The sequence below is a fragment of the Geospiza fortis genome, unplaced genomic scaffold (genome assembly GCF_000277835.1).
Source record: "Geospiza fortis unplaced genomic scaffold, GeoFor_1.0 scaffold730, whole genome shotgun sequence".
Lineage (NCBI taxonomy): Eukaryota > Metazoa > Chordata > Aves > Passeriformes > Thraupidae > Geospiza > Geospiza fortis.
In genome coordinates, this window is record NW_005054458.1 from 1,522,452 (window position 1) to 1,535,892 (window position 13,441).

The following is a 13,441-nucleotide window of genomic DNA, read 5'->3' on the forward strand; positions in this document are numbered from 1 at the left end:
TTGTAATCTAGATCATCTGAATATCATCATATTCTGGAGAAAACAAAACCATTTACTGGGTGAAATGTAAGATACCCTATCAACACTAAAGGTCATGCAAACAGGACCTATCCCATGAGTAAAGATCAGCAATACACCTGAGAAGGAATTATTTGCAGTGATCTTGGTGAAGCAGCATAACATATCCTGATCTTGTGTTATCACTGTGAGTTTGTTACTGAGCTGTGAAATAACTCCCTGCCACTTCCTGTGTCACAGAGCAGGCAGGTCATAGGCACAGAGAAATTCAACAGCCAGGGACAGTGGTTGTACCATTTATAGACATTTCCACACATCTTCCTGCCTCCTAACAGGTAGAGGATAAGGCTGGATATGGCTCTGAGCTGCCTGGTGTAGTAAAAGGTGTCCCTGCCCATGGCAGGGATTTGGAACCAGATGATCCTTAAGGTCTCTTTCATCCCACACCTTTCCATGATTCTGTGAACACCTAAGTACTGAAGAGGTACTTGGATGAGCATGGCTGGATGTTGGTAGTTCAAGAGTTGTTTCATGTTGAGGTGCTTCACTGGTGATTTTCAGATTCAGTGCATGATAACAGGATGTGCTTAAAAATTGAACCTCTTCTAGGACAGACTCAGTTTCTTTAACAGAGCTTGATACAGTGAATTCAGGGTGCTTCTGCCATTTAAAAGATAGATGAGAGTAAAGTAGAAATTAGAGTTGCCCACCTCTTGTAATTAAGAGGGCTACTGTATTTTTCCTCCTAAATTAAGACTACATAGGGGTAGGGGATGGAAGAATACAAGTTAACAGAAGAGGTATAACTGATTGCTCACTTCTGCTTTCACAAAAGTTTAGTTCAGTGGACATTCTACCTGGAAAACATTTCAACTTACTGCTGCCAGAGGAGGTACATAGAGGGGAACTTCATGAAGTGCTGGAGAGGATGTATTTGCGGGTTAAGAATAGAAAAAATTGAAAGACTGGAAAAGCAATAAATAGCAGAAAAGGGGAAAGTTATATAGAGTACATATGCTCATGGGTAGAGGCCAGAGTTTATGTGCCCTTTCAGAGACTGGACTTGAGCAACACTGATGATTAAAAAGGGACAAAAATTACAGAAAGAGGATCGCAAAGCAGGGTAAGGAGTTGTCAAGTACAGTGTAGTTTCTGTGGAACAGTATGGTATCTGTATGTTGGCTGCTGCCACTGTGTGGCTTTAGGACAAGAAAAAACAATTATAGGGCCTCTGGATGTTACTAAAAGTCGGTAGGAAACCTGTACCTGAGGTGAGGTGCTGGCAGGCAGAATCCTGGTGATGATGACTTGGTGTCCATGGGAATGTCCTTATATTCAGAAAGAATATTTGGAGTCAGAGTAAAATTACAGATGTGCAGTTTGAAATGTTTAATGTGCTCATAAGGAAACTCTTAGTGCTCCTGATCCAGCACTGTCCATTTTCACGAGGGCAGGCTCTGGCTTTTCTTCCTGAGGAAAACACAGTTGCAGAAGTTGCTCTCTCCTCGACTTTTTTCCAGCTGTGGTGTGTTGATACTGAGGGAATAAGTTGTCAGAAAGTAGAGATTGTGTGTTGAGAACAGCTGCAGTGTTGGACTTTTAAATGGAAATTTGTGTCGTGTTGTGTGTCTTGCACAGCACCTAGAATAACAGAAAAGCTGTTTCAAAATTAAATTTAGATAAAACAATACTGTCTGACAGTTTTCATAGGCATTGAAGCAAATTTGATTAATAAGATTCAAATGGAGTTACCGAAACAAGCAACTAATTCCATTAGCAAGTGCAAATTAATTCCAAGGAACCTCTGTGGAGAGGGAATTAGCATAGGAAGCGCTGTAAATATGTGTACAATTGGGAACAAAGTTATCTGGCCTACAGGTGGTGTGATCAGTCACAGCCTTGTTACCCATCCCAGAGTGCAGTCAGTGTTGTGGTGTGTAGGAGTCTTTGCCAGGATGACCAGAGCGGTGTGTGGTGTCCCTCTTGTCCCTGTGCCATGTCAGTCCTGCTGAGCCCCTCTGGCTCAGTGTTTCCAAAAGTGGTTCCCATGATGTTTCTGTGGTGGAAGCAAAAAAACAATTCAGCATGCTTGCATCCAGCTTTTGTCTCCTGAGTCTTGCCTAAGTTCTGCACTAATTTTCTGCCAGTTTGAGAGGACTTGGGATGAGCAGCACAAACACATATTACCATGGAAAAGATGCAGAAATGGGGTGAAATTCCCAGATGCATTGAGCTGTGATGAGGAGAAGATCAACAGGAGCATAATGTACTTGAAAAAAGCTTGACAAGTGCCTTTTGTCCCACATAGTTCTGGGTAAATACTTGGGTAGCAAAAGCTGCAGTGAGCAGTGGTTTTTTGTATTCAGGCTTTCAAATGGATAATGCTCTCCCCAGGATGTTTGGGTGGGCAGAGTACAATAGGGGAGAATGAGGGAAATGAGGGATGAGTGGGCAACTTCATGATGAGCAGGGGAGGCAAAGGGTCAGTGCTAAGTGGCCAGTGTGACATAAATTGCAAATAGTTATTGAGGTATTTGACTAAAAACACCCACATATTTCTATTAAATCCATGTGTAGCTGTTTTTATACAGGACTGTGAAGTACCGGTGTTCATCAATTACATCTAAAGTCTGTGATTGGAACAGTAGATTTGCAAGATTTTTTTAGCCTGAAAACATCAGAACCATCATAAAATCCAGCTGAATCAGAGGGTGATTCTTTTGTTGAATGTACAAAGTATTTAGGTCTCAGTGTTTGTCCAGATAGAGGAAGAAATCTTTAAAACCATCCATAAATTTTGTGACTTGTGTAACTGGTAGTGGTTCGCCTTCAGACAAGTGCAGTGGCAAGTTTGCTGCTGAAAAAGTTACTCAGGTGCAATAGTTTGTCATCTTATTAGTGTGCGGGTGTCATGGCTTTTTGGGGGAGCTGTCAGGAAGCTAAGACTGCAAACATAGTGTAAACAATTATTTTTCACACACAAACCACAACAATGAAAATTTAAAAATCCTACATGAGAATGAGAGAGGAAAAAAAGGTAAAGTTGTAGAGAACCTACTGCACAGACCTAGCTGGATTTACTTCTTGTTGAGGTTCTGCTTTGAGAGGAGCAAAACTTGAAGCTGGTTTCCTTTGCTGTGCTGTTACTCCTGCTCTTAAATCTGAAGAAACAATCTGGCAAACTTTCATGTCTCATTTGATTAAAATACAGCATCCTTTGCTTTATGTAGCAGCATCTGCATGTGGCATTTCACCTGGAGCTGAACCCCCTGTCTCTCTAACTGGTCTGAAAACAAAAGAAGCATCTCTAGCTCTAGAAGGAGGCAGGGTGGGTGTGGAAACCCAGGGCACTGGGAATATTTCTCTGTCTGCTCTGGGGTGTCCCAATCCCCAGGAGAGCACTGACTTTGACCCTCATTCATGGAGAAAGTTTCCTAGATTTCAAGATAGACTAGAATCCACTAAAGTGTGAAATAGATTATAGAGAGCAGTGTAGGTGTATCACAGGGGAGAAATTTAGCTTTTGGGATTTTTAGTATGTTGTGGATGGCAGCAAGATGGAGGGCACAGGATCTCATTTCTTCATGCTGCTTCTTCCTTCTCCATGGGTTTGGGTGGCATTTTGTAACTGGGCAGAAAAGTCTGCATTGTGGGCTCTTTGGGATCAGTTATTGGGTTAAAAGGGAAAATAATCTATGTGTCCTTTCTTAAGTGGATAATTTAGTCTTAAAAGCCCGTGTAACAGGAGATTGTTGGCCATTTTGTGCCTTCTAATGAAAGGCTGCAGAACTCACAGTAGTGAGACTGTTTTACTGATAAGAAATGATAAACACCTGAGTCTGAACATGAACTAATGTCTCAAGTGCCTCCAGTCCAGACCCAGAAAAACCCACAACTGGTACAGCCACAGGTGGCTCTCTGCTCAGCCAGCTCCTGGTTTTAATGTCTGCTCTGCTTTTCTCCTCCAGCAGGTATCCCCCGGGCGTGGTCAGCGTGGCTTCCACTGGCATACCTGCAGCAGTAGAAGGAATAGTCCCCAACCCCATGTCTCTATCACACGGGCTCCCTGCTGTAGCCCACCCGCCCCACGCTCCTTCCCCCGGCCAAACTGTCAAACCAGAAGCTGATAGAGACCACCCGAGCGACCAATTGTAGCCAACAACAGCATTCCCAACATCGGAGACTTCAGCCACAGCGTGGAAAACAACTCAAAACAAAACCCTGGATTTTGATTCAAGGCAAAACCATGAACTTACAGGAGGAGACGATTATTGGTTTAGAAACTGGTCCAATATACAGTATAAAAGGAAAAGGTGGGAGACAAAAAGAAGATTTGGAAACATTTTTTTCCTCCGTATAAATTGTAGTTTGTCCCTGTCCAGTGGACTGATTCACTGTTTCTGTGTCCTATGGGTTCTTTGTTAAGCAAGAGAAGTTAGTAGTTAATTATATCATGAATGTACTTGTCTGTGTACAGTTTCTAGAACATTAAAAAGGGTTTGTTTGCTTAGCTGTCAACAAGGAAAAACATAAGGGAGGCATTCAGCAAACCAGTTTTGAGATTAAAAATCCTTTCTTTTATATTTTCAAACATGCCCAAAAATGAGGCAGTTGGCAAACTTCTCAGGACAATGAATTTTTCCCATTTTTCTTTCTACGCCACACAGTGCATTGTTTTTTCTACCTGCTTGTCTTATTTTTTAGAATAATTTAGTAAACAAAAGAAAAACAGTTTCTCCTAATTTTGGCATGAATTCCCTTATTTCAAAATGAAGACAACCTTGCAAAGAGATTTTGAGGAAAACAAAAAGGTTTTGTATAAACGAGCATTGTGCTTTTTGTCACCAGTTAAAGTATATATTATTGGTGGTATCTGGAAAAGGCACTAGACTACTGAAAAGTAGCAGCATTTCATTGCCTACATTGATTCCTTCCTGGTAATGTGGTAGGCTAGCAATATTTTTGGTTAAAATCATGTTTGTGACTGTAACCATTTGTATGAATTATTTTAAAGAAATAAAAATCCCAGACAAATATCATATGTGTAAAAATTTTTATTTCTAGTAACTGTTTATTCAACTTTTATTAGGTTTCTTAGCTGTAATTTTTAAACAGATGCTGTCAAGTATTTCATTTCTAGCTTTACTTTGCTCTCTGTTGTTTGTAATACTGTCTTGGAAGCTTGAAAAATAAAAAAAAAAAATTCTTTCCATACCATTTTTCCCTTTACATTTCGTAAATGTTGATCTTTTTCCTGTGTTTCTAATGGAGTTTGAAATTAAGATGGATTTTGATTTGTACACCGACATCATCAGCTACAATGTGGTAACAGCATTTATGCCACCACTGTGGGCAGAGCAGAGGAGGTACAACAGCAACACAACAACAGCAGTAATAATAATAATAATAATAATAAATGTCTTTTGCCGAAGTCCAACACGAGAAGTGTCCATTGTTTTATTTGTTTCTGTGATGATGGAAGGCTGCAGCAGGATCTAATTGTATTTGCTTTATTGAAGGAGTTTGTTTCTTTGAGCGCAGGCACAAGTGTGTTCCAGGCAGGTTAGATTCCAGCTGGATGCTGTTCAAACCTTTCCTGTGCTCCTGGGTAAGGCATCCTTCATCTCTAAAATTTTTTTAAAAAATCAAAAGTTTAGCTGCTTCAGGAGGGAACCCCATTTTTAAAAAATCAAAAGTTTAGCTGTTTCAGGCAGGCAAAACTGAACCTGGGCATGAACCTCCTTGGTGGTCTGTTGTCTCTTTTTTCACTATCAGTCTGTACAGAGCATCCACCTAAACTTGCTGAGCTGGTTTTATAGGATCCGTGAGAAGTTTTGGCCCCCATTCCTGCGGGTCTGCAGAGCAGCCTCCAGCTCAGTTCACGAAAGGGTAAGAGGCTGTAAATCACAAAACTCTGAAATCTGTGGGTCTCTATGCAGGGAGCACAATGTACAGTGAAATTTTATCTATGGAAGAGAGGAAGTTTTTTGCCTTGAACATTTAGAGCTAAAAATGTCATCTATTACAATTTATTTGATGGTAAAACTGTTTCTGTTCCCTCTGTGAAACAAAACAGAAAACAGCCCTAAACCTGCAAGTTATCTCAGCAAAGACACTTCTAAGAGCTTTGAGGCCAAAAACTTGCAAAAAACCAAATGCAATCTCCTTCTGTTGAAGTAGGATTTCATATTTCTTGGATAATTCGTATTTTAAGATGCTGCTTTGTCAGACTGAACTTGCTTCTTTAACATATGTAAAACAAACATTTAACATCTGGCTGCCAAGAATTGCTGACAGCCACATTTGTAGCCCCATTTCCCAAGGAAAAACCAGGAGTGTTCCTTGCATCCTTTGGACATGGCTTGTGTAAGTACATTTTGTTCCTAGTGGATTGATAATTGAGCTAGAAACAGTATTTATTGCGTGCACTAATTGGGCTCAATTCAGAAGCACAAAATCTTCCCAGGATTTGAGCCTGAAATGCTTGTTCAATGTTTTTATGTTGGTGTTTGAGGTTATTTGTGTCTGACTGGAGCAGAGTAATCAGTTTCCTGCTTCAGAAAGGAAAAGCCATCTGGGCAGGGACAAGACTGATGGACAGTGACTTTGTGCTATGGTTTGAAAATCTGAAAAGTAGTGAAAAACCAAACTTGGGTTAAATGACTGATTGGAAAAGTGGCCCATAATAAACAAAAGACTGTTAAGCCAGAGCAACCTTCTCTCTTTTATGACTGCTTTTATTGGGTAGTGATGAGATTTTCCTCTGTTTGGTGAAGGATGTGCTAAATAAGTGTAGACAGCAGAAGATGCAGTTAGTGGGAAAATACAGAGTGGAGAAGGTGATGGCAGCAGAGGCTACAGGTGACCTGAGGCAGTGCTGAAAGAGGAGTTTGATAAATGTGCCTGCCTTGAACATGATCTTTTGGTGGCATTATTTGAATTGTGGGTCTTGGTGAAGAATGAGGCTAAACATGACAAAAATGCTGCTGGCTCAAAAGCTGCAGGCAACAGCAGGGTGACAGGAGGCTCTGGGGCTGCACAAGAATTTGGTGCTGTCCAAGAATGGGCAGAAAGGTGCCAGTTGTGCAGATGCAAAGCCAGTTGGTTGCAAATCAAACAAAATCTTAGCAGGAAAAGGACCCAGGACAGGACTGGTGGATTTGTGCTGTGGGAAGGAGCAGTGTGGTGGCAGATTGATCTGGCAGAGTGGTTTTGGTAGGTCTGAGAATGGATCAAAGGTGTTACACAGGTCCTGTTACATTTGCTGAGTGATTTTGGTCAGGCAAAAGACTGAGCTGGAGCTGAAGTCATAGGAGAGATGGGCTCTCAAATTCACTGATGGTGTGTAGGACTCATAGGAGAGGAAATCTGAGTAACTTGATATTTTCAGCTTGAACTGAAGGCTGAGCTGGGGAGATGGCTATAAGTAATAAATGCTGTGTGGAGGAAGGAGAAATGTTAAAGAAATGCTGGTACATGACAGGGGTTAGGAAAAGTTCTCTGTCAATATGGGGGTCCTGGGACCCAGTCCTGAAGTCTCTGTAGCTTGGATTGGGGTTTTTGTTTTGTGCTTGGGTCCTTTTGGTTTTTTATGTAACTTTTTTTTTTATAATCCAGAATGTGAGAATGTTGTTTAAAGGTTGTACAAGATTGCAGCCAAACCAGCAACTAGAGGCTTTTTTTCCATTCAGGATAAAACACTTCCTTTTTAACAAGCTTCAAGCCTTTTCCCCTTATTACAGGATTTTGGGGTGGTTTTTTTTGCAAAAATGCCTTATTTTCTTGTCCAGTTTCCACCTCAGGTTATTAAGGCTGGCTTTCCAAATGATCGTGACTGCTGCAGTTTATCTGTTCCCAGCTTGCTCCTCAGACTGAAGGGTTTTCTCCTCTCATTTCTGTGGATACATAGTGTTGGTTGTTCTGCTTGAAGGAGATGGCAGCACTACCTATATTTCCTTTATTCAGTTCGCTTCAACCTTACTATTTTGTAACCTGAAAAAAACCAAAAAGTCACAGTCATTAGTTTTAGGGGCAGAGTGTAGTACTAGATCATTTGTCTGACCACCTAGTAAAGCTGTTCAGTGTGATATGTGACATGAGTCTTCCTTAAACATGATACCATGTTTTGAATTCAGTAAATCTTTCAGAAATGTTTCTAGTATTTATGTGAAAATGTCAAGTGATGGGTGGTTTTTTGCTGTTTCCTTTAGTAGCTTGTTTAAACAAGGGATGACCCTCACTGTAATTTTTAAATGGCTTTATTTAATTTGGCTTTCCCTGCCTCTGAATTCCAGTTATTGTTTCATGTTAAACATGAGGTCATGTAGGCTGGCTTGAATTTAGTGAGCATGTCACATTTTAGCCTTTTTGCCTTTGTGTTGAGGTCAGTGACACATCTTCCAGGAGGAACAAACTGTGTTATTCATCTGTTTTCTTTTCCAGTTGCTTCCATTGCACTGTCCATCCTTTCTTTGTGCTTCTGTATTTTTGCCCTTTGGAATGACATAGTCCAATATGGTTATCTTCTGCAGGAATTTCAGAGTTTCTGATCTCAGTCTTTCAGCTGTTCTCTTCCCTCCATCAGCTTTCCAATTTCCTTGGTAAAGTGTCCTTCAAAAATTTTCCTTCAAAGTCACAAGTGCTCGAGGAAATTATTAATCCTCTTCTTTGTCCTTCTTTGCCCAGGTAGCACCTCATTAGCAGCCAGAGCTCCACATTGAGTGGTCCTGCTCCTTTCATCCACCATCTGCACACTTTATGTGTCTGCCTCTTGCAGAATGGACCTTTCCTGTGTCTCACACTTCAGCACCTCAACATCTGCCTCATGTCCTTCCTTGTCTCTTTCTAGCCTTTGGGAGACCTGGAATGTTACCCCTAGAATTCTTCCCTTTTCTGGAAGGCAGTTCCACTTTTCCATCTGTGAGTTTCAGCTGGATACAGACTCAGCTCTCCTTGGCTGACCTCCTTGCACACCACCTCACTAAACCCATGTTGTATATTACATTTTTTGTATCCGGTTTGGGGTTTGGGATCACCCAGCTGCTCTTTTTTTTTAATGCAGATCCTCATCTAGTGTTTCCTTCCTTCATTTTCTGTACCACAAAAACAAACAAACCTCTTCATATCTCAGCACTTTCCTTTGCCTTTACACTTCTGCTCAAAACCATAATGGAGTGGTTTTTTTTGAAGCAGCACTGTTTGTTTGGGGGGGTCATGGTGGTGTCATGGCCACCATAAACAGACTAAAGTATGTCCTTGGGATGATCAGAGGCATCTGGGACATGCCCAAGATGACGCAGATAATTCTCTGAGCGTGCCAGTCCCTTGAAGATATTTGTTACTTACGCAGTCTTTAACTACACATCCACCCCCCTGCTTTCATATGTTGCCTAAAAAGGATAAGGAGTTGCTGGCTCAAGAAATTAAGTAAGAAGGTTTAGGAAGAACCCCAAAATCAAATGTTTCAAAGGTCAAAGATTTAAAGCAATGAAGTGGAGCAAGATCATCGCTTAAATTGCCACAATAACCTTTTGTTATGTGTCACATTTGATGTATAAGAAGAAGACAGTTATGTGTCTGTGTGACAGTGCTATTAATTTATCTGTGCTGTGTAAATAGAGACCTTTTAGAGTTTGGGAAAAACTTACGGAGGTGGCTCCCTGGATAAACTCTAGAAGTTAGGGCAGCAAATCAACATCTAAAAATAAATCTCCTGAGGAGCTGACATCCCAGACTTATGTTTCCAAACCCCTCCAGCCATTTTCGAAGTGTCCCACCCAATGCAATGTGTTGAATTCTCAAGCCAGTTGCCTCCAACACAGCTGTCAGCTCCACAGCCCATCCCCATCCCTGGGACCTCAGGAAGCAGCAAACTTCCTTCTCAGCACACCTAAAACCACCAGAGTAAATCCCATTTAAGTCCCTGCTGCTGTTCAGTAGGATTTTGGTTAAGCCCTCATGTAAAGCTAAGTCCGTGCTGTATTTTACTGCTCTTAAACCACAACAGAGAGAAAATCTGCTGTTGGTGTTTTCCAGTAACACATTTGCAGTTATCAGCACCAGTGGTTTCCATGAGAAAATGGGGTCAGGGGATTTCCAGCCTCTTTTTGATACAAGTTTTAATTCATTTTGCTGTTTGCTTGCTCATGTTTTTTCAAGGCCTAGTGTATGTGAAATGTCTTTATTGTGTATGGAGTTCTGGTGATAGATTTTTGTCTCTTAAGTTGCAGCACTTTGTAATTAGCTCCAAGGCCATCACTTCCCATTCCCAGCATGGAGTGCCTGTCCTTTGAAACTGATGGCTGAAACGAGGTTTTCAAGTATACATGTTCTGAAGAGCTGTAGTTTTCTTTTTCTTTTTTCTCTTCCTCCTGCAGACCAGCCATTTTCAGTGCAGGACACAGCCCTCATATTGCAAGAAGCACAGGTAAGAGTGAAAAACCTCCACTGTGACTCAGAACTTACTTCAGAGATTTTCAGCCTCTGTAAATTTATAGAAAAAAGCCATGGTTCTGCATCATGTAACTGGTGGGTAAGTTCCTATCCTATTTTACAGAAAAATAGAAGTCTTGATTCTGTTCAAAGAGCAGTATTAAATTGTTCCCCCTTGGATTGTGGCACATAAACCACTTGGATTTTTAGATGTGTCCTGGAGCAAAATGTGTCATTCCAGTGAATGCCTTTCCAAGTGACACGGGGTCTGGACTGAGCCTCGTCATTTGGAGAACTCTCTTTATGTGTTGCATCCAGATTTGCTGGGAGTAGGACAAGGTTTCTGATGTCACACTGATTCCCAAAGCTCTTTAGTTTTCATCTGCAATTAATTGTCAGTGGAGCTGCAGTGGCTCCCAGCAGTTTGTGATGTTTGTGTGACACAGCAGAGTTCAGAACTAAGGGGACACCAGAGTTTCCCTTTGAAAAAGGCTGTTGGGCCATTAGATGGTGGCTGCTCTTGAATCTAGATTAATCTGTCTGGGCTCTTTCTTCTGCTTGTCCTCAGTGACCTAAGTGAAATCCTAAGAGGAATCGCTCCTCATGTACGGAGTTTTTCCAGTTAAGTGCTTGAGATTACAGTGGAGCAAACCAGGGAGAGTCTCTGCAGATCTGAGTGTGTCCAGAGTAAACCTCTTATTGTAATTCTTTAATTTTCTAGTTTCAAAGTGGATTTGCTACTTAGGAGATACACAGAGCAGAAATAAAATGTCATCCAGAAGAGGGACCTCTGTGTGCTGCTCTCTCTCCAGATACATGTAGCCCCATCAAATCTCTCCCCAGAGGACACAGAAGGATGAAACTTCTCCAACCTGCAAAGCTATTTCTGAAAAACTGCTTTGATAATCCACATCTAATAATTCACCCCCAAAAGCTATTGTTGTGAGGTTTAAAACTCCAGATGTTGGAAGCACTCCTAAACAGCTGCTTAGGCTCAGCTCCATCGGCCTCTGGAATCCCTTTGGGGATGTAGATTCCTGGGTAGAAAGTTTTGTTTGTGATGTGTTGGGGGTTTTTAAATGCTTTTTCAGTGTGATCATTCCAGGGACTTTCAGAATTGCAGTATCTGCTGTAGCCTTCGCTTGGCAAAACATATCAGGGGACACAAACTGCTGCCTGACCTTCTCAGCAAGTTAAAACCGTGAAAACCCAGGAGAAGAACACGATGGGATCGATGTCCGTCCTTCCTTCCCTCCGCACCGGCAGCCCTGGGCTGGTGGAGGGGCGGCTGCTGCGGTGCCAACCCAAACCCTCGGCGCACTCAGGGATGATCTCAGCTCTGATGTCCCGTGCCAAGCCCTGCATTTTACAGTAGGAGCGAGGGCAGAGCTGAGCTGTTGTTGTCCCAAATTCCCTTCTCAGAATTCCTTCGCGCTCGCCGGGATCGCGCCCTGGCTCCGCAGCCCCCGGGCTGCAGCACACGAGTTTCCTTCTGATTCCTCGGCTAAACTTCAGACCTCTGGGGGATCTGGCTTGTGCCTGTCATATATGCTTTATTTTTTTTTATCTTCTGCTGTCACCTCCCGCCGTTCCCCTCCCGCTGATGCCGGCAAAGGCGCAGGAGCCGGAGGTCCCTCCGCGGTATCCACTAGGTGGCAAAATGCACTTTGTGCATGGAAAGGACGTGGGAACCCCCGGGAAAAGCGGGCTGGGCTTTCTCCGCCGCTGCTCTCAGCCGCCTCCATCAATGTTATTTTTTATAAGGTATTTTGCTGAGTTGAGATACTGCGCATGGAGCATCTTCCCTTCGAAAGTCTGTAAACGATCCTGTTCTTATTTGCGGGTTGGTCATTCGAGGTTGGCAACAGATTCTGCCATCGTGTCCCAGAGTTTGAAGAGGATAAGGTATTGACCAACCTGGTGGGACTGTTAAATTCACAGAATTCGCTCTTAAAATGCTGTACCTGTACTGGCTCCCCTGTTAATCACAAATCAGGTGCCATTTCTCTTCTTAAATTACAGATGGGATCTGTTCAGGACAGGAGTCCTGTAAATTATTTCTTTTATTTATAAACAAACAAATGAATATTGGATAATTCCTTCTCCAAATATTTTAGAGGCACAAATATGGGGGGAAAGTGAAACAAAGAAAATCAGAGGAGAAGCATAGACACCCTTGGCATTTTCCAAAGCTGGGGGATGGATTATGCTGTTTGTTATCCTGACTCTATGAGATTTTGTCCTCTGTGGAATACACCCTTGTGCTTTTGCCTACCGGAGATGTCTCAAGTTACAGACTTCCATCAGAGTCTGGAGGGTTTTTTTGTTTTCTCAACAGCTTCCAGGGGCCCTCGCAGGGAAGTTTCCAGTTCCCTCTCAGTGATGACAGCAGCGCTTTTGGCTGGCTCCTTTCAGACATCTCACACACATCCAAGCCTCTCCTACCCCTGTTGTCCAATTCCCTGGCAATATCCTGGCAGCCATGCACCTCTCTGCCCTGCTGAGCCTACCAGGATTTGGGTAGTGGTGCCTGTTCCTCAGAGGTGCTGGGACAGGAAATTCATCCCCTGCACACCTGGGTCCTGCAATGCCTTCAGGGGCATCTTCACTGCCTCTTCTTTGGTTTTGCTTGGAAAGGCAAGCCCCAAAATGATGATCTGATATATTGTGTTTTGGAATGTGGTGGGGATCTCCTGCTCTGGAACTTTGAGAAACACGGGCAGTGTTTGATTGATTTTCTTTCTCTGTGTCACTGGCAGACTGGGCATTAAAATCTTAAAATTAGGCACAATAATAATGCCAATAGATTGGGTCTAGAAAAAGACAGTAGATGTGAAAGAGCTTTTTGACCAGTCATTTATTAATGGAGCATTGGTCTTCTGATGGAAGGCTACTGGATTTCTGATGGAAGGCTCTGTACATTGCTATGGAAAATGCAGCATGGTGCTGTCACTTCAGCATCATAATGTTCATGTGGCCACGCTGATGTTCT

The 13,441-nt window shown here is 42.4% G+C and overlaps 1 protein-coding gene across 4 annotated transcripts in view; it reads left to right on the plus strand.

Annotated features, from left to right (window-relative positions):
* Nucleotides 1-5,457, plus strand: part of CTBP1 (C-terminal binding protein 1) — a 231,513-nt gene extending 226,056 nt beyond the window's left edge. For 3 of the 4 annotated variants that reach the window (XM_005427880.2, XM_031062715.1, XM_031062714.1), the window contains one exon: nt 3,987-5,457. In XM_005427880.2, the coding sequence (XP_005427937.1) occupies nt 3,987-4,173 (187 nt within the window). In that variant the 3' untranslated portion in view covers nt 4,174-5,457. The remainder of the gene's footprint in view (nt 1-3,986) is intronic. The other variant, XM_031062713.1, reaches the window with a different exon arrangement.
* The last annotated feature ends 7,984 nt before the right edge of the window (nt 5,458-13,441 follow it).